Source organism: Ammodytes marinus (assembly GCF_949987685.1).
Source record: "Ammodytes marinus genome assembly, chromosome: 1".
In the NCBI taxonomy this organism is placed as follows: Eukaryota; Metazoa; Chordata; class Actinopteri; order Uranoscopiformes; family Ammodytidae; genus Ammodytes; species Ammodytes marinus.
In genome coordinates this window covers 26,811,155-26,837,099 of record NC_137230.1, presented here as the reverse complement: position 1 = coordinate 26,837,099, position 25,945 = coordinate 26,811,155, and the positions used below count along the sequence as shown (strand labels likewise).

The following is a 25,945-nucleotide window of genomic DNA, read 5'->3' as shown; positions in this document are numbered from 1 at the left end:
TGGCTGCAGTTATTTGAACTTTGAGCAGTTTGTTTGCGGGATAACACCTGCAACATATGCATGTCTTATACATGAGTTAAATTATAATCAATTAATGTTTTAGCTAAATCATAGCTAATCGTATAGCTTGTTAACAGGGTCAGTTAAGGTGCATCACTGACTCTACACTTTTACTGGGTGTGAAAGTCACTGCTAATTCATCAAAGTTTATGAGTACATGTTGACTTACCTTAACTCACCTGCAGCTAAAAAAAATAAAAAATCCAACAGAGGTCCTTGTTGATTCACCGTAAGTCTTTTCCTCAGCCCCCCGATAAAACAAATTGAAGGTCCTTTGAATCCAAATGGCTCAGTATAATAGCTGGTGTAGGTGGGGATGATGAGATGCCAGATTAAAAAAGTTGTGTTCAAGGTTTCCATTCATCCAGCTGAAGTTTTATCCCATCACCTGTGCATGTCATAACTCTTTTAAACTAATCAAAAATATTAATTATGGAGATGTAGGAGTAAATAGTTGGAGATGTGATTACTTTTTCACACTGGGTAGGGTCCCAAAAGGATTAAACTGTGGTGCAGCATCTCACCTTCTGATAATCATCGGAAGAAGTGTAACCGTAAAAATCACAACAAATGAAAACACTGCCTACACACATTAACACACAGATTTCACACATCAAAGTGTGTTTCCAGGTGTTGGGAAGTACTGTTGCACATGAAAAAAAGTTGTATAAAGCCGTAGTCGCTCCAGAGGGGGCTGTGTAAAGTCTGATACATGTCCTCTAGTGATGTCACTTGAGTCAGCATAGGCTGGTGCTGAAGACACGTTTGAACATGAAAACAATGTGTTGGTGTGGAGTTAGAAAGTGGGCTCATTAGACCTCCAGGCACCAGGCTACATTAGCCACTAGTAGCATAACACAGCCCAATCTCTGGTTTAACTGATGTGAGCTTTCATTGTGGGTAGTGCAGTTGCCATATTTTGAATAATGTGGGATAAAATCGATGATATTCATGGTTCTGCTGGATTCAATTGTATCGTTTAAAATACAAAATCCATTATGGGTTCAACAATGTTGTAGACATGTAATGCTAAATTGTCTTACAGGCTCTTCTTGTGAGTAAAGTCCCACTTGTGTTGAATGTGTCTATATAGTTTGTAGGCCCTAAGTTTGCAACAGCAAAAACAACATTTCTTAAGTGTTGTGTTTACAGTTAAGCTAGTTTGAATATACTTCTGCATACTAACCAGATAATCAAATACATGTCCTGACCTAACAAGAAGAAGAAGGCACCATTAAAAAAACATGCAATTAGTACTGGTAGAATCTTCAAAGTACTCACATTAAGCTCTAACAAATACAAATCAATTACATCAAACACTAGCTAAAGCCTTATTGTCAATATGAATGTTTCTTTTCTCCTCTCCTTCATGTTGCAGTTAGAGCAGATCCAGAAGCATACGTGGTACCTGTAAGTATCTCCACTGCTCAAAGACTTCCTGTTCCTGTCTGTTAAGTGTCTGTATGCATTTAGAGATTAAGTAAAAAGGTCATTCAGCATCAGAGGAAGCTTTTGAAACATCCGCTGGAAGGCTCTCAGAGAAGATGCCCGTCCATTAGCCACAAAGCTGAGAGGACAGGACAAACATCAGGACCCTGCATCTCTACTAATTCTCTTCTGCTCTCTAATGGATGTCCTGTTTTTACAGTTCAAAAGCTGAATTCTGCTATTGAGTTTAAATTATAATGTGGATTTAACAAAAAAAAAAAAAACGAAGCCAGTTGGGATTTTGGCCTTTTCCTAAATGTTACATATTACTCAGCTTGAGTTATAAAAACGTTTGAGATTTCTCTTTTAGGTACAGTTTGTGTCTTATTTCTGTGGTTCTGTCCTTTCATTGCTATCAATGGAAGGACAGAAGCTGTCAGATCAGACCATTTCATTGTAGTTAAGTTAAAATAAACTAAGATCTAAACTGTAATGAAATCAATTAGTTAGTCCACCTGCTTCCCTTTAAAATTATTAGACTTTTTTGCTTTCTTATATTATTCTTATTACCCGTCACTCCTGTGTAGCGAAACATGCCTCCCTTCATGTGTAAGGCACTGACTGTGCTGTGATGTATATTTTTGAGGGAAACTGAATCCTTTTGTTCTCACAATGTCAACTTCAATATCAAGGCTAAAGCTGTCAGCTATTGGCAACTTCTAAGTCTAATTTGAAATGTCTCTGTATTTACCTTTTAAATAACCTGTTAACCCAAATCCACAAAATCCTTCTAACAATGTTATTTGGGGAGTACGTTTTTATGATAGTAGACATCTGAAAAGAGTTAGGCATATGTATCAATCCAAATGAAAGATGTTGTCATTTAAGTTTGATAGACTTTACAGAGATTCGGATTAGGCGGGCTATGCTCTGGTTCTTATGACACAATACGTATTTTGAACCAATCATGGCAGTTCTCTGCCCAAACATTCTATGGAAACAATGACTGTTGCCATGAAAACTGGAAAAAGGATTTTTAACCAAGTTTTATAATATTAATTGTCACGCTTATTTTTTAATCAGATGTTTGTAAAAGCTTATCATCACACCCAACTCTGATATCACCTATTGATTTTTTTACCATTTTAAACCAGGTTTCTATAGACTTTAAAAGCTGGTCAGTTATAAACCCTATAGGCTCAATGCTCAGTGTTGCTTGTTGGTTAAGCTGCGTTAATGTGTTGTGTTGCAGAGCTGGGAAGAACGAGCCTGAGCCTGAGCAGCCCGTGCCCAGGAAGGTGGCCATCAAGATGCTGGCTCAGGAGGAGATAGACCCTGATGTCCTAGAGAGCATGCACTCACTGGGCTGCTTCAGGGACAAGGACAAGCTCACCAAAGACTTGCTGACTGAGGAGTGAGTGAGGGGGGATGGAGGGAGTGAGGGAGGGGGGAGGGAGGGAGTGAGGGAGGGAGGGAAGGAGCGAAGAGCCCAGAAAACCACAGAGGAAGCAGATTAAAGGACGAAGCAAAGGAGGGGGGTGAGGAAGGGAGACAAGATATATACTGTACAAGATGGTTGAGAAAATTGTCAGTTTGATGAATTTTTCTATTTAATCCGTCTTGTGATGATGGAGCAATTTTACTGTGCCGCCCGCCGCTCTTAACCCAACTGGTGGGGTTCAGCTGATGGCAATCTCTATCTGACGTTTTTTCTCTCTCTCTCTCTCTCTCTCTCTCTCTCTCTCTCTCTCTCTCTCGCTCTCACTCTCTCTCTCTGCAGGGACAACCAGGAGAAGATGATCTATTTCCTGCTGCTGGACCGTAAGGAGAGGTATCCTAGCCAAGAGGACCAGAACCTGCCGCCGCGCACTGAGATCGGTAGGCTATATGCTAGTCAAGCTGAAGCCCTCCCACTCCAAATGCAGCAATGAACAAAACAAGAGAGTCTTGTTTTGAGCTGATGTGTTCAGGATTCTGTAAAATTGTTAGTCGACCCCCTGACCACTATCACAAGATCAACATTTCATTTTGTCCTGTCATTTGGGTTCTGACCAAATTACTACAAAACAAATGACATTCCAAGCAAGATCTTATCAGCAAATTCTGGCATGCTATTGCGCTTAACTAAATGGGAAGCCGTGGGCACCATTGCCTGCTAAGCATCAGTCTGTTAATGTGTTACTACTGTTATGAGAAAAAGAACATTTGTATGTATTAATATGCAGTAAAACATTTAAAAAATATTTTTATGGTTCTTGGCTGCTATATAGTCACCATGCATTTAGGAGGCCTATGGAGTTATCATGTATTTCAGTTTGTATGAGTTTGTATATAATTTTAACAAATTAGACACTGCCAAGCTGACTTTAGCGACATTAGCTTTTTAGCTATCTTTAGCTTAGTCTAAGAGTACAGTTGAACATCTCTTATTTGCTGACCTCCAGTAGTTGAAGTCATTGACGCAGTCATTTGACGCAGTGATATTAGAGTGTGCAAAGGGTATACCTTGACGCAATGGTGATTTGACTAGCAGGTGCAAATTTAGGTGCATGCATGAGTTTAAACTCGTTGCTTACCTTTCCAGACAATATAATGACAATTCCACACAGAGATTTCAGAGAAACTAGGTGCAGAATGCAAATTGAGTTGTTCAGGGGGGCCTGGGATTGCGGAGCATTCGCAGCAAACACACTGCCTAAAGCCAAATGAGCTAACAAAAAGAGTGTCTGGCTTTTACACTGATGTATTCTTTTTGTCAGTAGAGCCCCAATCCTTTTTGAGTTACATCATTATTTTCCCTCTAGATATATAGAAAAGTTGTCAAGATTAAACAAACAAACACTCTTTGTAAACTGCTGATAGGTAGATTTTGGGCTATTTAGGTTGTCTTACTAGTTTCTGTTATTGTGTTTTTTTCTCCCTTCATTGACTTGTTTTGACCCTCTGACCTGAGCCTGTCCTCTATTAGCAGACCCTCCCAGGAAGCGTGTAGACTCTCCCATGCTGAGTCGCCACGGTAAGAGGAGACCAGAGAGGAAGTCCATGGAGGTGCTGAGTGTCACCGAGGGAGGCTCTCCTGTGCCGGTGAGACGAGCTCTGGACATGGCAAACCACGGCCAGAGGTAAGAGGGTGGATGGAGACATGCATGTGTGTTCATGGGCATGGACAAAACATGTTTGACACACACACGCACACACATACACACAAACACACACACACACACACACACACACACACACACACACACACACACACACACAGGTCAATCACAGAGATTTGCTGTTGTTCAAAGTGTAATCGACGATGGTTGTTATCAGTTAAAATAAACAATGTATTGTGTCACAGTTCGGAGAAGTTAGGGAAAGCTTTTCAAATTGATGTCGCGTACGCTGTCTGTTTGCCCTCAGTGCGACCTTAATTCAATCATTCACTTGGCTGAGCTCCGCCAGCTTCACTGCGAGGTCTGACCACAGCTGTATAGTCTTCCCTCCTTCACCGAACTGCGGTTCAATACATGAACGGTATCCTGCTCGCTCTGTGGGTTCAAGATGTGCCATGCATATCACACAAGACTTTTGAAGTACACTCCAGTTCAGTGCGCCTCGTGCTCCAGTGGAAACAGTTTAAATGCATGTACAGGTACATTTATTTGGTCTGTACGTCATGTGTGTAAAGTGTGCATGGAGCATGCAGTTAAAGAAGACAAGAAGCATCCTGGTTTGAGAATCTGCAAACCTGGAATGTGTTTGGCAAGTTGGTGAATTAAGTTTCTGCCGATGTTTGTATTGTTGGGACAGACAAGCTTGAGTGTCGGGGTAGTAACGTGACAGGCCAAATATATAAAAGTGCGATTTTTCCTTTAATTTTAAAATGAAACATTATGTTAATCCAGTTGCTCAAACAAAACAAACACAGTGTACGATTCATAACCACCTTAATGTGAATGCTTTACCTTTTCAACCATTGTGAAAACACTGGTATGGTTAAGGTTGTGTTAAGTTTGGCAGCCAAAACAGATTACATTAACTTGAATGGATATTTCCAATGTAAAAGTCCCACTCTCCGTACATCTAACCATCCAACACAACTTCCTCTTTAATATCCGTAGCAAAATGCTGTTTCTCCCCTTGCTTCTGACAGTATAGAAATGACCACAAGATACTGCTCGGCCGGAAAACATTATCATTTGAAATGTTTGAATCATTGTTTAGTTGTTAAATTTCATATGGACCTGAGGCTCAGACAGCAGACATTGTTTGTGTGATCGGAGACATAATATAACAAATATTACAAACATGCAGACATATAGACATAGAGAGAGCTATGGGATAAAGATAAAGGCTGCTGAATGAAACCCTGACAATATGCTGATTGACATAAATCAGATGGACTGCTCAGGTTGAAGTTGTATGAAGCTATAGCCTACTGATTTACAACAACAAGAAGAATACTATTTAAAAGGTAAAACATTGAGCGGTTTCATTTAGCCCAGTCAGCTATGTTTTATTTCAAATTGTTATAATGGAGTGTTCAGAATTAGTTCCGTCTCTGAGTCGTGCTCTAATGCTGGGGCTCATGGGTATTGTAGTATTTAGAGACATCCAGAGGACATACAAGTATCTTTTGCTGCTGCTTTTCTTGGATCAGTTTTGACTTATAGATTGTGGTTAAAAATGTTTCAGTTGTTCATGCCTAAGACTGAACACTTCATCAGACCATCTAAAAAACACCACACCAGCATTTAGTTTGATTCTCAGCTCTATAAAGCTGCCTATAGACCAGGTTCACCCAGTCTGAACTTTAAAGTGAACACATTCCAGGAGATGGATGTACTGTATACTGTACATGGGAACGTTATTTCTCTATAGTGAGGGATTGTGTTGAATGTTGCACTGACTCGAGCATGACCCGAGACTCTTGTTTTTACTCTTGTTTTTTAAAATATTTTTCTATGATTTTTGCATGTACGTTTTGTGTTCTTTGTTTCATTGTTATTTTGTCATTTTAATTTTACAGTGCTAAGTTTGTAACCAATTTAGTTTTTTTTAAGTACTGCATGCCACTAGGATTCCCCTTTTGTGACTTTCTGTCTGTCTCTTGATTTTCTGTCTGCCCCCTTTTTAGCAAATCTGTATTCAGTAAAAGCTTGGATATCACAAACGCTAACTGCAGCAAGGAAGAAAGGTATTGGTCGGCTCCGTTTTGTCGTATTTGCCCAGTCTGTATGTCATGTTGGATCCATTTTCTTCTTTCCTTTTTCACCATCATTAGTTAAGAATCCTTGTTCTTTTCTTTATAAATGACTGCTTGCTTAACTTCTGTTCATGTCTTGTTATGTCTTTCACTTTTAAGTGTAGCTCATTATATTAGCTAGAAAACAGTTTCTTTCTGTTAGAATTGACCTGTTAAAATACTTTATTCTAGACAATCTGTCTTGAAATTAAATTAAAAAATACATACCAAAAACTAAAGTAACAAAACTCCAAAAATTGGAATATGGAATACAGATCGCATTATGATACAATCATTTTCACCTCATATTAACATCAACATGAATATAGAATGAAATAAGGCAAAAAAAGTCAAACTTTGTTGGTTGAAATTACCTCAATATTGTTTTGATTAAATAAGTGTAGCAGAAATCGATTACATTGAGCAGTTTGCAGAGTACATTAGAACACCAACCTGTACAAAAGGCTGTGTCAGTGTTTTTGCTGTGAGAGTGGGCAGAATATTTTCCTCTGTGTGAAATCAGAAAAATAGCACATCCTTCTCTTTGACGTTACTCCCTCAGCAGCCCTGGGGGGGCCAAATATAATTTTTAGGTCAACTTTTTTCTTTCCTTCTCCGGCTCCCCCTCTTTCATTCTACCCATCTTCACTCCTCATGTTCTGTGTGTTTGTGTGTGTGTGTGTGTGTGTGTGTGTGCGTGCGTGTGTGTGTGTGTGTGTGTTTGTGTGTGTGTGTGTGTGCGTGTGTGTGTGTGTGTGTGTGTGTGTGTGTGTGTGTGTGTGTGTGTGTGTGTGTGTGTGTGTGAGGGTGTGTTTGTGTGTGAGGGGCGGTATTTGTTTGTGCCAGTCTGTTATTTGGTGAAGGGGTCATTTTCATCATTGTTGCTGTTGTCTCCAGCCTCCCTGTGAGGCTGCCCTTGTGTTATGGGGGAAACACAGTTTGTCGAATGTATCCGCGGCCCGTGATGGAGATATTAGCATAAATTAATTGCCTGGAATGCAGACGGAGCACAAACAGGAGATGGAAACGAGGCTTTCACTCCCACTGAATAGCCCTTTATCTCGCTCATCATCTAATTGGGCAGATCCATAAAATGAAGCTTAATACTGCGTTCACCAACACACACATCGCCAAGCGATGAACCGTGAATTCATTTACACATTTTCTAAGAACCGGCACCAGCTTTTACTGATGGTGGACTGGATGAGGTGTCAAAGTTAATGAGTTGAATTTTAAGTTTAAATTTTAATAGAAGCCTCCCTCTGAAGTGTTTGGCAGCATGAAACGTCCTCAACGTCATGTATCGGTGTGTTTCGTTTAGGACTACTTCTTCAATATTAGTTATTAGTTAACACAGTAGATACAGTGTGTTTGTGACTATGATCAGCACAAACATAAGTCCTGTAGGAAACTGGCAGATCAGATAAAAAGTGATGAAATCAGCAAACAGCAATACAGTTTGTTATTGGAGGGGATAATATTATGTTTTTACATTGTTCTTCTCAAAAGAAATCCATAAAAACACAAAGTATTGTCTGTGTATCACAGCCTAATTATATCTTCTTCCTCCCAAGCTACAGAGCTTCTGACAGACACACTGTTCCAATGGGGTGACATGTTCCTTCATTTTCTGATGTGTGTTGTGTATTTTAATCTTGCCCCTGTAAAGCACTATGAGTGGCCTTGTGTCTGAATTGTGCTATATAAATAAACTTGCCTTGCCTTGCCTTCATCACCATAAATGGGGTTTATTTTGTCCTGCTGGCCCAAATACTTACTAGAGCAACAACTGTGGATTCATGCACAGATGTAAATAGTCCCCAACAAATGCACTATATTCTCCTGTTTTAATTGTAGAAACTACAGTAAGCTGCTGACAAAAATCTAAACAAAAAACAAAACAGGGCTATGCAAATAATTACACATGGGCAGGTTTAACGTGGCTTACACAGACATGTTCATTTTAAATTGTCAGTTGTTACATTCATGACTATACATACATGCTTCTACAACATGCCTCGTGATGTCTTTTAAAATGAATTCAAATCTTATTAGAAGGGAGAAATTAGATATGAGCCCTTTTAATGGATTTGAAACACTGTGTAACACAGTGGTGAAAGTCAATTTAATGTGCGTTTATGCGTGTGTGTGTGTGTGTGTGTGTGTGTGTGTCTTCATGCATGTTTAATAGTGATTTACTGATTTAATTTTTCACATCCAACAAAGCCAAATTGTCTATGGGCAATTAAATACCAAGTCTTCAAAGACATCAGCAGGCCTGTATGGCCTTTGTGTGTATGTGTGTGTGTGTGTGTGTGTGTGTGTGTGTGTGTGTGTGTGTGTGTGTGTGTGTGTGTGTGTGTGTGTGTGTGTGTGTGTGTGTGTGTGTGTGTGTGTGTGAGAAAGCGGGAGTGGGGTGATCCAGAAAGAAACACCATTTGGGCAATATAAAGAAAGAGAAGGAGGGAAATATGAAAAGTTAATGATACGAAGATGAAAAATGGAAAAGCTCACGAAGACAAGAAAAGAGAAACAATGCTAATGAATTTTGCAGTGTGTGTGTGTTTTGGTGTGTGTGTATGGTCTGAACTATTTATAGATATTGACTTAAACCCAAGATGTTTTCATGGTTGAGTGTAAGTAAATGTTAACAGGAATCACTTGTGTATACCCAAACGTGTTAACATCCTCGACTGATAAAGCCTCTAAAGTCTCTGTCAGTGTCATTCTAACTCAAATATCTCAATGCTCTTGGATACACGATCGTTGCCCAGGAGATGAATCCTAATGAATTTTGCTGATGACAAATACATTAGTATTGACTATGTTCTCATCATATTAACGCAAGAAAAACAGAAGAAATAATTGTGTGAATGAATTTGAGGAGAATCAGTCATGCCGGCAGTGTAGAGAACGCCACAACTGCAGCTTGGTTAGCAGTGATCTCTTAAGTGCCAACTCAAATATGCCCCTAAAATGAAGCGAGAACATGCTAAAAGGTAGCCTGGTCCAACCAGACCATCGTACTTCATTTCATTTGTACAGAAGGTCTGGAAGTGCTGTAATTGGCAAACGTTCACTCACTTGGAGGCGGGTGTCTGTTGAAGTTTAAAACTATTGGATCTGCCCAGTGCCACTCTGGATTAGCCAACCAATCGCATCACGTTTGGTCGTCACGTGTGTCATGAGCCGGCGTTTGACGGTGCGTTCCAGTTAGACAGGGAACTCGGAAATTTCCGACTTCACTACATATTGTAGTCTATGAATCTACCGGTACCTGGCAACAGTAACTTGTTAGAGCCTAACGTTTAGTTATTTGGACGAGAAAGGTTTTAGGCGTCCATACTTTCGCGAGCAGATGCACTGGAACACAGACAGGTCGGAACTCGGAACTACCAAGTCGGAAATCTCCTTCTTCCGAGTATAAAGGAACGCAGCATTCAACTGAAACTGGAGCGCGACTTCGACGTCATCGTTCTCAGCCACTCGCTCTGTTCGCTGATTGGACGGCTGTAGATTCTCCGGAGAATCTGGGAAATGCGCTGTACACCCAGACTGACTACTGAAGGGAAAATTAAATTTGTCCGGAAGTAGGCGGGCGGGCGGAGCCAGGCTAGCTAAAAGGTGCATTTCTTCATACAAGGGTTTTTTTTTTCAAGAATAGTGTTGGAGTTGCTTGATAAATGTAACTCTGGTATTCTCTCTCTTGTAGCTCTGTTTTTGGTCTCCACCAACTCCTGAGGGATATCCCTGTCTCTTAGCTCCTAAATGATCCACTGTGTTCACCGGTTCAGTCTGTTTGCTGCTGAACAGGTGGTGCAGTGCACTGTGGCACTCTTTATAACCAAAACAGTAAAGTTGTGGACGGGCAGATAAGCAATGAGCTGAAACTCACTATAAAGCTCCATAAAGCCGACACAACAGCACGGTTTCGATGAATGAATGGGTGGAACTTCGTCAAGTCAGTAATGCAGTTAACTATAGTTTGTGGGAAATTAAGGCATAACAGAGACTGGAGAAAAATCATTTTCTCTCAAAGATCCGTCAAAAGTCCGTTTTCTTTGTCCGATACCAAATGACCTTCAAACCGTTCTGAGTTCAGTTAAAAAAAAAGATGCAAACAAAGGGGTTTTGGAGATTTTGAATGTACCTGTTGTTTGTGTGTATGTGTGTGTGTGTGTGTGTGTGTGTGTTTTTGTGTCAAGTAGTTGCCGTTTGCAGTTTTATGAGTGTGTGTGTGTTGTGCGGTTCTTTGTGTAACTGACCTCACTTTGTGTGTGTTTGTGTAGATCGCGATCGATCAGCGGCGCGTCTTCAGGTCTGTCCATCAGTCCTCTCAGCAGTCCCAGGGTAAGTGTTGGTCCTTCCCCCTCACTCATTTGGTTTTTCCCACAAAGCACCTCACCGGCTGGCCTCCGCTGCTGGTACGTTGTAACACTCACATGCGGATATCCATTCACCTCAGCCTCTCATCCGCAGCTCATGCGCACCACTGTGCACTTCATTTTGCTCCTGTTCCATGTACAGTTGAAGCTAGAATGGGCCAACATAATTAAGGGGAACTCATTTGTTAAGCAAAGATTTTAGTTCTGTTGAGAAATTCTGTTGGATAGTCAAGATGTGTATTACTTAAAGGATGAGTCCGGTGTTATTCCATATTTGTTTCCTTACTGTAAACAAATCCTATGACAGAATAATTGCAGCTGTAGTTCATGAGAATAGGGTTAGCAGTTAATACGTGGTGACCAAATCCCCAGTTAAAACGTTCAGAGGAAATGGAAATTAAACTTACAGGTTTATCTACTTCCAAGTGGCAAATAGTTCCAAGTGAAGGGAAAACTAACCTGCCAATGTGTTACATACAGCTAGCCAAAAGTAAATGCAGTGTGATAGAACAGTTCTCCCTTTGTGAACAAAGAAAAAATTAGGACCTGACTGTATTTTTTATGGCTTATTTATAATACATATTTGACTGCGTTGTCAATGCAGGACTTATAATGTTGATCCATCTCTAGATAGAGAGAGTCTGTGCTCGCAGGACTTATAATGTTGATCCATCTCTAGATAGAGAGAGTCTGTGCTCTGAATGTATAATGAGAGTTAAATGCAGGTTGAGACTGTGGATTTTAGCCCTCCCACTTGCATCATTATTAATAAAGCTTGTCATGTCTGTGGTAAAGACACAACATGACAGCAGTGACAGCGAGGAGACAAGCACACCGGCGTGGAGACTCACAGCTTATGCAACGAGTGACACCACCAACAGCCTGATGCGTAGTTATGAAACAATATATTCCTTTGATTTCTGTTACAATTGATGACAGAATAGATTTCCACAGTGAGGGTCTTCAGTCCTATACTAACATGTTTTGTTAGACCCATTCTAGACCAGCATTATATTTTATTAGACACTGTGAAAGTGTCAATGGGAAATAGAAAATGAGGTTTGTGTTCTCATCGAGGTCGCCACCACCTGCCCTTGACGTGAGCGGTCACAGAGCTTTAGATGAAGTGGGGCCGGATATAAATTGGGAGGCCAAACACCAAACACTCCAAATGAGATCCCTTGATTTAATGTCCAATGCCAGTACATATCCTGATGCAGAAAAACAGCTGATAGAGCTGTGTCAAACACCCCTCTTTCTTGCAAAGGCCCCCATACTCTATAATTATAATTGATGTCATTGTTCTACTCTGCAAGGCGCTTCATATTGTCCTTATCTGTTCGTTTGTTACAGTATGTAGTGTTGAATAAAAGTCATCGGGCCTCATCATGCAAGCACATTCGACTTCACCAAACGGCTCTTTTAAGTTAAAAGCTTCGTCGTGATTGGCTCGTTTCTACTCGATGAGTGCCTTCCGTTTATGAGAACGTCCACGTGCTTTTTGAGATTTGATCATGAGATTACGATTCAAGGCTTCAACGGTTGCAGTCTTTTTTCAGTCAGGTTGTATTTAAGTTTCTTCAAGAATAAGTAGAAATATGTCACATCGCAGAGCTCAAACTATCTGCTGTTGGAAAACAAATACTGCAGTGTCCGTAGTTGTATTAACACAAATTGAAAATAACACTACAGTTGTCATCAGAGAGTCTTACCATGTCATACTGTAATAGAGGAAGACATTTTTACACATGAAGTTAGATTTGAAAGCACATATCGGTTCTTGCACGAGGCCCACAGTGTTAAAATAGGAATTAAAAATGTGCACTTGAGTGTCTGATTGTGGTGAAATCGCACACACTCTCTCATACACAGACACATACAATCCCCATGAGTTTAACTTCATATAAAACAGTTTTCACACATGCTGTCCTGCTGTAGGGCTGTGTGGGTTCACACTGCTCTGATCTGTCTTATCAGTGATCTGCTCATTCATTCCACAGCATTGTGCATCAGCACTTTGCATGCACTCTGGCCGCTTTCCCAGGTGGAGGGTGAAGCTAAATCTGTTAGCTTTCGAGCTGGTTCACTTGCTGGTATTTAGGGATGCACCGATGTATCGGACAGTAACCATGAATATGAATCCTGATTTTGAGAGAATGTTGATGTTGATTCTGTCAGTCTCTGTGGTTAGTGTTCACACACACACACACACACACACACAAAAACATGTATTTCTCAAATGTCAGGAGCATCATTTAAAAAACAATATTATGTGAGGTTTTAAAAACTAAATCTACTGCAAATTTAAAGTGAAGTTCATAGAAAATAAATCTAAATATTTCTCAAATCTGTTTTCTCAATTTACTGCTATAGACTAACTTGGTCTGGTGGATTTGTAATGGCTAATGCTAATCAGCAATGATGAACTGTCTGTCTACTTAGTATATTTGTGTTACTGTTACTTTTGTAATGTTTAAACAGGTTATTATTGTATTTTGCATCCATGCTGATGCTTTTGTTATTATTATTTGCGCTATATTGCTGTTGTAACCCGAACATTTATGGGAATAATGTAGAATTTTCTTATCTTATCTTATCATCACTTTAGATACGTATTGCTGTTTGATTAACTCAGTACATTTAAAAAAATACATTCTAATTTGCGTTATCAGTCAGCAAAATACAAGGAGAACCATGGATCAATCTGTGCAATAGTTCATGAAACATTATTATTATATTGATCCCTTGCATAGTTTATAAATAATTTAAAATCTTCCTATATCAAAAACACAGGTCACTTGATCCCTTTACTCAATAGCAAATTCCATTGTCGGGACAAAGAGAAAACATTGAAAACACATAATAGGTAAATTAATACATGTCCTCTGTCATTGTTGCGTTACTTCCATGTTAATAAATACAAAGTGTGATATTTTTTGTATGTGGAAAAGCATTTGAGCATACAAACAAGCAGAACCAAACTGTGTCAGTGACAGGAAATTGGTTTGGTCCAGCATTTATTGATCTCGGTGCATCCCTACTGTTAATGCGTCATGACTGCTTCACTGCTGCCTCTGATTGGCTGATCACTGTGCTAATCGCATGTTCTGTTTTTCTTTCTTTCTTGCACTCTCACAACTTCCTGCCTGCTCCACCTCTCAACCCATCCACCCACGCGCCTTTGTTATTTCCTGGTGTGTTTTTTAATTATTTATTTTTTTCTAAATGGGAATGAATCTTGATTGGGCCGTGGTGCTTCTCTGGCTGGTTCTCTCATTGGCTTACTCTTGCCGCCATGTCTTACGGTGCATGACCAATCGCAGCCCACTAGGCGGTTTTTCATCCCGCCCCAGTCCCCAGACCTGTGTCAGTCCCCCAACTGCAGCCCCACCCACTCCATTAACGGGGTGGGGCCGCGCACGCCCAACTCCTACCAGCCAAAGATGGGGTCCCCCCTCATGCACCCACGCACGCAGACGCTCCCCGCCAAGCCCAAAATGTCGGAGAAGCCCCTTCAGACCACCAGGTCAAACCCCCTGCCCAACACGGCCCAGACCCACAACACCCCCAAATCTGAGCCCACCACGCCCTGCCAGTCTCTGGCTCCCTGCATCATCCCCAACAGCCCGCGGGTGAGACGGCACCCTCCCCTCACCGTCCCCCCCAAGCTGTCCATCCCCCTGTCCCCCGTGCCTCCCATGTCTCCTCGCCGCCGACACCTCCACCTCCACCCTGACCACAACGGAAAATGTGTCCCCATCACGCAGGTGACCCCCCACCCCTCCCCCAGAGGCAGCCCTCTGCCCACCCCTAAAGGCACCCCGGTGCACACGCCCAGGGACAGCCCGGCCGGCACGCCCAGCCCCACACCGCCCCCGAGCCCCTCCATCGGGGGCCTGCCCTGGAGGACCAGACTCAACTCCATCAAAAACAGCTTCCTGGGCTCGCCACGCTTCCACCGCAGGAAAATGCAAGGTGGGTGGTTCGGTGGGGCAGAGCATTTCTAGAGTAAGGCGCTACAGGGCAGGTGAATAGGGTAAACATGTTTCCCATCATGAAACTTCGCCAGTTGATTACTTACATTAAAACAATATATATATTTTTTTATTTGTTCCTAAATGTTTAAATGAATATGCAGAATGTGGCAATATCAAGTAAATATGCGTACATTTGCACCTCTTGAAAAACAAAGAATCAAAATGTAAGATATTTTCAGGAAAGACAATGAAAATGTTTTAATAAACTTAAGATAAGATTAGTGATAAGAATGCCAATCGAAGGTTTAGCTGATGTAAGTGCTTTAGAAGTTTAGATTTATTTTTGGTTCAGAGTATTGGATAAAACAAATGTTGAGATTATGACTGTTAACAATGGTAGAAGAAATATAGAGATGCAACATAAAATATTTATTCAAATATAAAAAAAATATTTTTATTTATACAAGTATGAAAGAAGTTGTGTAAGCAAAATTGCCAAAAATTGCAAAATTGACAAGTGCTTGAAAAAAAAATGTTTTTGCCCGCAGATTTTTTTAAATGTATTTATCTAATTCTCATTTGGATGAAAATCAACTCAGCAAAGTGTTTTCGTGTAGCTCATGGGAATAAGTACAAATCATCTCTCTTCCTCTAATTGCTGGATTTAACGGTTCACCTGCTGCCGGCCTCATCATGAGAAACTGCAGCCTCTGGCCAAGTTATATACGAGATAATTATCTCATTACAGGGAGTGGACAATTTACTGTTTTAGTTTTTCCCATAAAAGCTTTAATTTGCCATGAAATCTCTCCAGACAAACAGGGCAGAGCCACGACGAGAGCGGATAATCTCATTTACGCCGGCATATTTAATATTGATCTAATCTGAAAAAGTACTAAGAAAAACAAGACAAACAGAAGTATCTGCATGACCGCAGTTTCTATAAATCATATGTGAAGACTGACTATAGAAGTTTATTTTTATTAATATTATTATTAATCCCAGTTGTAACCTTTGAGCTCTGTGTCCACAGTTCCCACCCAGGAAGACATGTCCAGCCTAACTCCAGACTCTTCTCCAGAGTGAGTGCCGTCACAATCTCACCAGAGTCAGGATATAAACATCTTATTTCAATGTGTACAGTTAGGGGAATTGTGTTTTTATCAAAACATTTTAATTTGAGATTATACTGTATTATGCATTACCGTAGCATTCTAGTAAACTATGTGGATATAGCTTTTGAGCTACAGTTTTTGAAAATAAGGTTAGCAACAGAATTTAGATATTGCTGACTTTTTCCTGCATCAACATAAACATGTTTACCCAGGTCTAGTTCTATTGAGGTTTGTTCAGGTAAACTGTTATTCTATGCTGTGACTTGTTAGTAAAAAACAAACGCGATATTTCTGTTTCTGTCAAAAATCAACTACTTGAGATGAGGATTTGCTGGGAACAAATCCAGCTGATGTTGTCTGTTGTGAATCATATGGTGACCTCAGCCCTCTCCCCACAGACTGGCTAAGAAGTCCTGGTTCGGGAACTTCATCAACCTGGAGAAGGAGGAGCAGATCTTCATTGTGATCAGAGACAAACCTCTCAACTCCATTAAGGCAGACATTGTCCATGCCTTCCTCTCCGTAAGTCTCCACTTCTTTGTTCCTCCATCCATCCATCCATCCATCTTCTACTGTCTCCTCTTTGTCACTGTCTGATTAATTCTCTTATATTTCCACCCACGGAGGCTTCTTTCTGCGCATTCTTGTCTGTGGTATTTTTGTTATCCCTGTCTGTTCTGTCCTCAAGACACTTAACTTGCATTACAGTTTGACGTCCTCCAAGTATTTTTGAACACAAAGCAGACAAGGTATCCGTATAAATAAACTGTGACGCATAACAGGGATATATATCTCATTACATCCCATTTTCAACCATACAATATACTGTATAGCGTTTGTAATCGTACAACAACAACGGTAGTTTTTGCACAAGTGAGTTTATCAGACTGATTAAAAAAATCGCAAAATCTGGAGAAACATTGTTTTCTCCCTTTCTGGACAGAAAGGTATGTGAAAAATGTGTATTCCGAAAAGTAACCTGTAACTCAAAGCTGACACAATTTTGTGGAGTAAAAAAGTAAAATATTTGTATTTTAGTTGTAGTGGAAGTATCAGAAAATGAGATACATTCAAGTAACACGTTTATTGAATGTGTACTTAAGCACAGCACTTGAGGACTTGTTACATTCAACCACTTGCCGTATCAGAGGGACATGGCAGCATTAAATGCAGCGGTCCTCTATTCTGTTCATGTCTGGTTGTCTCTGCTGACATCGCATACCGCTGTGACGTGTTAGAATGTAACACATCGGGGACACACCGTCTCCTTCTGCTCCTGTCTCTTTCTCTTACATCCATGCGTCCGTATTCACCCATGCAGCAGTCAGTTGTTGTTTTGTCTGTGTTGTTGTTGTTGCTGACTCAGAGTCAGCCCTGCTGTCTGTCTCTCTCTCTCAGATCCCCAGTCTGAGCCACAGCGTCATCTCTCAGACCAGTTTCCGGGCGGAGTACAAGTCCACGGCCGGCCCCACCGTGTTCCAGAAGCCAGTCAAGTTCCAGGTGGACATCACCTACACAGAGAGCACTAGCGCCACCAAGGACAACGGCATTTACTCTGTCACCTTCACCCTGCTCTCAGGTAAGCACAGCACATATATACAGCCTCACGATACACTGCAGCTCAAAAGTCAAGTCATGAGATGTATCGATGACTCATGCTGAACTGATCAATGTGTCAAATGAATTGACAATAAATTGATCATTTGGAAAAATATTTTATAGCAAATAGCAAAACATACTGTTGCCAGCTTCTACACAGTGAGGATTTTAAGCCCATCGCAGTCTTATATTATCGTGATTGTTTCAGTCATTTCTGACTATTTATAGACCAAACAATGAATGGATTTGAACGTGAAATATTAATAAAATATATCAACATATTAACTGGGAATGTAAATAACTGTTATTTCTCACTGTTCCGGCAGCATTTAATGACGTGTATTTAAACATATAGTGAGAAACAGTTCAACACTAAGATAGCAAGATCAAGGTCAATTATATGCAACTTATAGGTATAAAAATAACTTTGAACTTGACTGTCTGTTTATTTATAGTGTGCTATCGCCCAAGGGATCTGTGTACACACACTTCCAATTGCGCAAAAACATCACACACAGAATGGGTACTCTCACTCACACACAATGTGCACCAGTCATCCTTATTACAAGTGTTTCTGTGATGGTTCAACAAACCCTTCCTTGTTCCCTTCCCAAACAGTGGAGTCCCAGTCACTGTGTCAAGTCAAGTTCAATCCTATTAAATACTCAAGTGGACCTCTATGGAACCAGATCCTTCCTTTTGCTGATTAAGTGGCCACTTCTATGACATTTTTTTTTCATGCATCAAGTGGCAAGGAGGAGTGAATGAGGGATTGAAACATATCGCTAATTTGTGTACTTGCAAACCAACAGAACAGTGTTCATTGTGAGGCCAGTGTTTACAGTTGCGGCAGGACATGATAATGTAGAAAAAGATTGCAATAGGTACAGTGTCGGACAGGTTACAACACCTGGTGGAAATACTGAACCCAGAAGAGAGGAGGCTGTTATAGCAGCACAGTAATGAACTTATACTGTCACGTTCACACGCTATGACTCATGGTTGTAGTGTGATGAGTCAGGCAAAAGAGGTAAAAAAGAGAAAAACACAGAATATCATAAATCATGTGAACAAACCGTCTCAGCTCACAGTGTTGACAGATGCACCCTAGCAATGTTACATAGCCACCACCTAAAAACAGCGGCCAGTCATCAGCACTGTAATTAAAAAGCCTGACGAAGCTCCCAATGGCGTTCTCCTCAGGTCCCAGCCGACGTTTCAAGCGTGTGGTGGAGACCATCCAGGCCCAGCTGATGAGTACCAACGACCAGCCTGGCATCCAGCCCCAGATATCTGGTAAGTGGAGTCCCTCGCCACACCTCCCCCTCCCCCCTCCTCCCCCCACCTCACAGCCTCCCCCTCCCCCCTCCGGCATCCTGGCACTCCTCCTCCTCTCCTAACGGCACAGCAAGAACCGCGGCCCGGAAAAAAAACCCGCTCAGCTCGGCTCAACACACTGCTTTTAGCACACGGCCATCTCCACGCGCATGTCCCTGCCACATATCATGGCGTGCACAAACACACGCACACACACACACAGGAAATGTATGAAAGGTTATTCAACGAGTACCAGATGTGCATTTACAGGAGCTGATTATTGCTCCTCAGGATCCACACATCAAACTGTAGGTTATCGTCCGCTGACAGCAATCTTGGCTCATGGCACGGCATCTGACTCAGCAGAAAATCACACACACACGCACACAGGCAAACGGATGTTAACAAATGCACATGTTTGACTTAGCTGTTACACTGATGCACGCATCTTTTTTTGTCTGAAAGATGGATTAGGATCTCAAGATTTTCAGAATGCATTCGTACTTTTTTATTGCATAGTGTTACATAAACACATTGGAACAATTGCAAAACAAATCTTTGCAATCTACTTTGTTATGTTTGGATATATTGGGCTGCCTATTGATAGATGTATGGATGATATCAAATATGGAAGAAAAGAAAAGCGTGACTGTGTGTTCTCCAGTTGTCCCTGTTAGTTTTGTTTGTTAGTGTGACACTAGTATTGCTGTTGTCGGTCCTGTGGTTATTTTCTTGATAATGGTCCCCTCTGGTGGTGATGCAGAGTAACTACAACTTATCCACAAGCACACAGCTGCCTGCAGAGTACACAGACAGACAGGTCACTGGGAGAGAAACAGTCACCTGCTCAGCTCCATCTCAAGCCTTCAGTCTTTAAACACATAGTTTGGATCTGTTGTTAAAGATTTGATGCAATATCAAATCAAATCAAATCAAATCAAATCAAACTTTATTTATATAGCACTTTTCATACACAGTTAAGGTAACACAAAGTGCTTTACAGTTGGCCTATATAAAAATAAAATAAGAAAACGGAACAATACCACCCCCTCCCCCTTCCCTCCCCACAAATCACAGACAGAGCAACACATTACATTCAGAAATTAAAGACAATTTATACAACATCACTTGATATAAAACAAGTAAAAATTGTTGATCATTATAAACATTTAAACAGGAAATAAAACAGGATGTGAGGAAACGCTATCCCACAGATGAGGACATAGACTTTAACCAAGCCGCCCTGGAAACTCATCTCGCAGACAGACATTGTTTAGAAACCACAAATACAGCATGTAATGCTACACACAAAAAATATTTTACCTTTTTGTCCATTACAACCCAAACCATAACGTATACACTACGAAACCAGCAGCACCGGTCACTGCCACAGATGGGAACTGTATGCACAACCTCAGTCACCTCCACCATGTAGATGTGCCTATAACCCACATCTCTATCTATTGACTCTATATCTATATTGGACATCTCTGTCTCCCTCTGGCCTGCCGCCTCTCCACGCTCCACCCTGCTTCTTGTCATCCACAGCTTCACTCTGATGAGTGACTCGCATGCTGAATTAAATGCCAAACCCCAGAACCATGCACACATACCATTTGGCCCATACTGGCCTATACTGGGTCAAACCAGTCAAGCTGTAACATAAACGGGGTCGGGTTTGTTGTCGAGGATCCCTCAAAGCCAAACTATATGTGTGCTGATGGTTCTGGGTGATCTATGCCATTCACACATGACCTGTGTGTTTGCCATTTATGGGACTGCAATACCAAACTGAAAGCATGCTCTAAACTGTATGTAAATGCCAAATCTCACGAGCGAGCAAACAAAAAAACAAACAAACAAACCAACTGAGTTGTTGTTTGTGTTTGCTGATCTCTTTGCAAACGTCCTCAGAACCAGACAACCTGCATGTGTTGGATGAAACTTACTAAACACCTAACAGTCCCGCAGACATATGAAGCTGATGGTCTGTGTGGGACAGTGTTAGTTCATACATGTGTGTGCGGTTATAATCTTAGCAGATGGATTTTAAAGGGTAATTTCAGCCACAGTAAATGTTCAGCCTGTTCTCCTCAATTTGTCTCCTGTCCAAAATGTCTTGTGAAAACTAAAATAGCTGCTACAGTATAGCAACTCTTGACTGATTGTCATATGACATACTTGTGGAGATTGATGTGCACTGGCACAAAGATAAGCCCAAATACTGCCATCTCGATTCTCAGCCCAAATCCCTTTTAGGCTCTAGCAAATTTTCATTAAATTGTTCTGGAAGGTTCAAAGAAACATTTACGAGGTTCATCAGTTCAATAACTGGTTTTGTTTTGAGTCCAGGTTGATAAAATACCCACTTTCACGAAATGTGGACGATATTTTTTTCTGTAGTTATTTGCCAAACATTTAGATAGCAACGTACAGTCTCGTGGTGGTAGATTATATCTGTGCTAGCTAAAGTAAATGTGAATGCAAATGTTAATGTAGACAAAGATATGACAGACTTACCGTTTATCCGATAGAGAAAATCTAATGATAAGCCAAGGAAATCCCTGCTTATTGATCATGCAAAAAAAAAATGTTGTCAAAATAAAGACAGGGAACTGCTGAACATTCACGTTGGTTATCCTTTAAACTGGTAGGGATAAGAAGTGGCAGTGTGCTGTGCTGCCTAGTTTGATGTCAGCAGACTGATGTAAAGCACTAGGCCTCAGTGACACTGTCCTCTGCTCTCAGATGGCTCTCAGCGCTCAGCTTCTTCTAGTAAATCCTCCAAGCGTGGTAAGACCCAGAGCGATTGGGAGCTCCCGGCAAAAAACATCTTTAACTCTGGCTTTTAACACACACTGGCAACGTCCTGGAGGCCTGTCACCAACACACCCTGTTTGCACTAACTTGTGTGTTTGTGAGTGTGTGTGTGTGTGTATTGTGAGCTACAAAAATATATGTTCAACTTAACAAGTCTTTTAAATGAGAAAAAAATACATCAAATTTTATTTTAAGAAATTAGTTATTGGGATTTTCTTTACAGAAAATGGACCCTTTCTTTAGAGAAATGCCAAAGATTCGATTTTGGTAAATGGTCTCTCGCTAGAGGAGTGTGAAAATTGTCAGCAAATGTCATGTTAATCTAGTTGAGAGATCAAACATTGATGGGATCATTCCGGGAACTCAGTTGTATATTACACACATCTATGAAGATCAATGCAACAATATCTCAGAACCTACAGTACACAGAGAAGGGTGTTTTGCATAACTGTAGGAGGTGAGCACACAGCGTTCATTTAATCAATGACAGTTTTTCGCCAAACAATTAGGAACCGTTGAAAAAAAAATATGTATCATGACATTTTGCTTTATAAAAGCTAAACTGTAAGATGCATGGTATTTAAGTATAGCCTACTGAATAGTGAAAAATACCTGTACCCAGTAACAAAACTAACATCTGAAATTATCCATTTCAAACCAGTGAAATGACTAATTGTATTTGATAATTTGTATTGTGTGAATGTGTTTGTGTAGCCCTGAGTAACCCTTTGCATGGTGCTTGATACTGGGTTGTTCCCTCCCTTAACTTTCAAAAATTGAAGACACTGGAACAAACTATCACAAACACCAGAAATACACATCTCACTATGTTGTTGAAGAGAAGTGATGGTAAGTTATCACAACAGGCCTTCAGTCTGACGTGCACATATATTTAATATTCACTATCAACAATAAAACAATGAGATGTTTTATCACTGAAGGGGGACACAGTGTTTGAAGACTAACCTTGCCAATGATAAGTGATGGTGTATTAATGTGTGTACTGTGCTGCATTGTTGCATGCTTTTATTCACTCATGACTGTTTTGAGTCTCTTACCAAAGAAACCTTTGTCTTAACAGATGGATGTTGGATGTTGTTGTGATGGATGTTGATTTGAGGGAGAGTTAACAGGAGCTTTGGAAGACACTCATAGAGAAAATAATCCCTGACAAAAATAAGCAATACATCGAAGGTGTATCAAAGAAATTATACATTTTACAGAATCTCTGGCCAGCAGCATGACACACAGGCTCACCATTAGCTAGCATAACTGCACGTCAGGCAGCAGAAATACTGCTGATAAGGACAGTATGCAGCACACTCCTGTAGGCCCTATTAGAATTGAAATCATACAAATACTTTCTTAAACTTCGAAATCTGCCTTTAATCTTGAACAAAAATAATAATTCGACATTCGTGATAATATTTTTGCCATTATCGCCAAGCCCTGTGTTAGCTAGCTAAGAATAGCTTCAGGATAAACTTGAATTTCTAGAGGTGAGTATTCTTTATTATATTTTTATTTATGTTGTTCTTTAGTGATTATCCAGTGCTGAGTGAAATCTGTACTGTCTTCCAGTGCTCATGTTAGCTCTCCACCCAAGTAGGGGAACATGGAGACTCTGAAGCCAACGCCAACCTCACATTGATACCAATACAAATACTAATATATTATTTGCTTTATGGGGATTTTGCATTACATCATTTGTAATGTCTCCTTTTGGTGCCAGCTCTCTTTTCTCTGGCAACAACAACCCTACAACCTTTTCCCCGGGCTAAAGAGTCTCCTTTCCTCCGGCTCCACTCCTCCTCTCATCCCTCCATCACCTCCTTCTCTCCTCATGTTAAACCCATTGCTCATTTGTTGTTTGTTCTCTCTCTCTCTCTCTCTCTCTCTCTGTTTTTTTCTTTTCTTCCCATCTGTGTAGGCAGCCCGTTGAGTAACTTCTTTGACGTAATTAAACAGCTTTTTTCAGACGAGAAGAACCTCCAAGCGTCCCACTCCCCTGGCGCCCCCGCCACGCCTAGCTCCCCCGCCAAGCATGCCCCCAGCAGCAAGCCCAGCGTGCCCCCGCCCACTGACTCTAAATGCCCCCCCGGCAAAGACAAAACAAAGATGGCCGCCAGCAACAGGACACAGGAACAACCTTAAGGAGCGGTAGCTGTGCATGACTAGACAAAAAAGCAGTTATCAGGTCATTAAAACAAAGAGAACGACAGAGGAGAGCTGCTATCGTGTGCCCTTTAGCTAGGACTGAAAACAACAAGAAACAAACAAAAAAGAAAAACACAAATCTACTTTTTGCCTATACATTTTGTACTGTATAATGGGAATGGCTATTTAAAAAAAGTTGATCAGTATTTTACGATAGGTAGCACATGTAGCTTTGTTGTCCCATATACCTTATGTCCCTCTCTGTGTCCTCCGGGGGTCTTTTCGGTGGGTGTGTGTCCTCCTCACATGTGTGATGGCTTGACTTGTCTTTGCCACCAGGGATCATCCATAATAACTATTAACCTTCTGCGGCTCTTCGAGAACTGGCCGACAGCGGCCCGCTCAAGGCCTGCCATGCCACCACCAAGAGAACCCGAAAGTGAAGAAAAGACAAGAGGACCCCCCCCCCCCTCTCTCTCTCTCTCTCTTTCCATCCCTACCCCACTACACTTCTCCGGCAGCATCAGTAGAGTCCACTTCGCCACACCACACCAAACACAGACACATCTCAGAAGAGTTGTTAAAAAAAAGCCTTAAGACAGTGATGTTTGTCAATCTTTACACACACACACACACACACACACACACACACACACACACACACACACACACACACACACACACACACACACACACACACACACACACACACACATACACAGATCTCCTCTTTTCTCTTTCTTCTATTTCTCCCACATGTACATATAAACACACACATGCTGTATGTACTCCTCTACACAAACATGACTTCTATGCGGGATGTAATGAATTGCACACGCTGACAAAAGGGAAGTAGGTGCGGTGGAAGAAGTGCAGTGGGAAAAGACGGAAGGACGAAACGCTGGCTGGATTGTAATTTTAATTTTCAATGTCTTTCTTGGTGAACGGCAGGATTCTGTTTTTTTAGCTCGGTCTGTGACAATACTGTAAACCTGGGCTCTGTCAGTTAAAAGGCTGTCCATAAAAGTATGATAAAGGGGGGGAGGAGGGGATATTACATAAATGAATGATCTATTCTGTTGTACAGATTAAATAATGTTCCGTATGTACAAAAAAGTGTAGTCGTGACATAATGTTTTAGAGTTGTGTTAACATGATTTGTTTTGTATTCCCTGTAGAGGCCTGGTCACAGCAGCTTTCAAAATGGCACATTTTCATAGTGAATTCAATTCATTCAGTTGGGAGAGCCACTATGAGTTGATTTACCGGATACTGGACATTTAAAAAAAATATATATATAGCCTATACCTTGTTGATGGATACTGATCAGTCTTGACCTTTTGAGGGAATGTAGAGCTGGAGAGTCAAACCATGGCAGAAGTAATATGATTTATAATTTTAAAACAATGATATTGACCTACGCTAATGCTAGCACTGTCCAACTGGCTAGCATGTTAGCTGTTTTCTCATCAGCTACCCATGCAAGTTTCTACAACTACAATCTTTGCAGTGCCACTTCCCGATGTGACCAGGCCTCACGATGAAAATGTGTCCTTTTCATTTTGCACTTTTGACAAGTGAATCAGATTTTGGGTTCAGTTCTCACCATTGATAGCGCTTTTTTTTTTTCATTATAATTTTTTTTACTATATTGAACTGCTGTGTATATTTTTGTACTTTATTGTATTTTGTCATTTTTGTTATTAATTTATTCTCAGTTATTTATATGGAAGATGTAGAGAATGTTTCTTAACGTCAAATTATTTAAGGATATTTTTGTCATGTTTTTAAGTTATTTGATCACCGAGAAATCTTGAGATGTGAGTTTGTGAGCGCTTGTTTAATTTTTCCTTG

At 40.8% G+C, this 25,945-nt stretch overlaps 1 protein-coding gene across 1 annotated transcript in view; it reads left to right on the top strand.

Annotated features, from left to right (window-relative positions):
* Positions 1 to 24,088, top strand: part of LOC307250618 (serine/threonine-protein kinase BRSK2-like) — a gene marked incomplete at both ends in the record, with an annotated part of 96,111 nt that extends 72,023 nt beyond the window's left edge. Inside the window, 12 exons of the mRNA XM_080027734.1 lie at positions 1,439 to 1,470; positions 2,741 to 2,902; positions 3,269 to 3,366; positions 4,460 to 4,610; positions 11,011 to 11,071; positions 14,874 to 15,081; positions 16,117 to 16,165; positions 16,597 to 16,720; positions 17,597 to 17,777; positions 19,001 to 19,093; positions 21,863 to 21,907; positions 23,865 to 24,088. Of these exons, the coding sequence (XP_079883860.1) occupies positions 1,439 to 1,470; positions 2,741 to 2,902; positions 3,269 to 3,366; positions 4,460 to 4,610; positions 11,011 to 11,071; positions 14,874 to 15,081; positions 16,117 to 16,165; positions 16,597 to 16,720; positions 17,597 to 17,777; positions 19,001 to 19,093; positions 21,863 to 21,907; positions 23,865 to 24,088 (1,428 nt within the window). The remainder of the gene's footprint in view (positions 1 to 1,438; positions 1,471 to 2,740; positions 2,903 to 3,268; positions 3,367 to 4,459; positions 4,611 to 11,010; positions 11,072 to 14,873; positions 15,082 to 16,116; positions 16,166 to 16,596; positions 16,721 to 17,596; positions 17,778 to 19,000; positions 19,094 to 21,862; positions 21,908 to 23,864) is intronic.
* Positions 24,089 to 25,945: the final 1,857 nt, after the last annotated feature.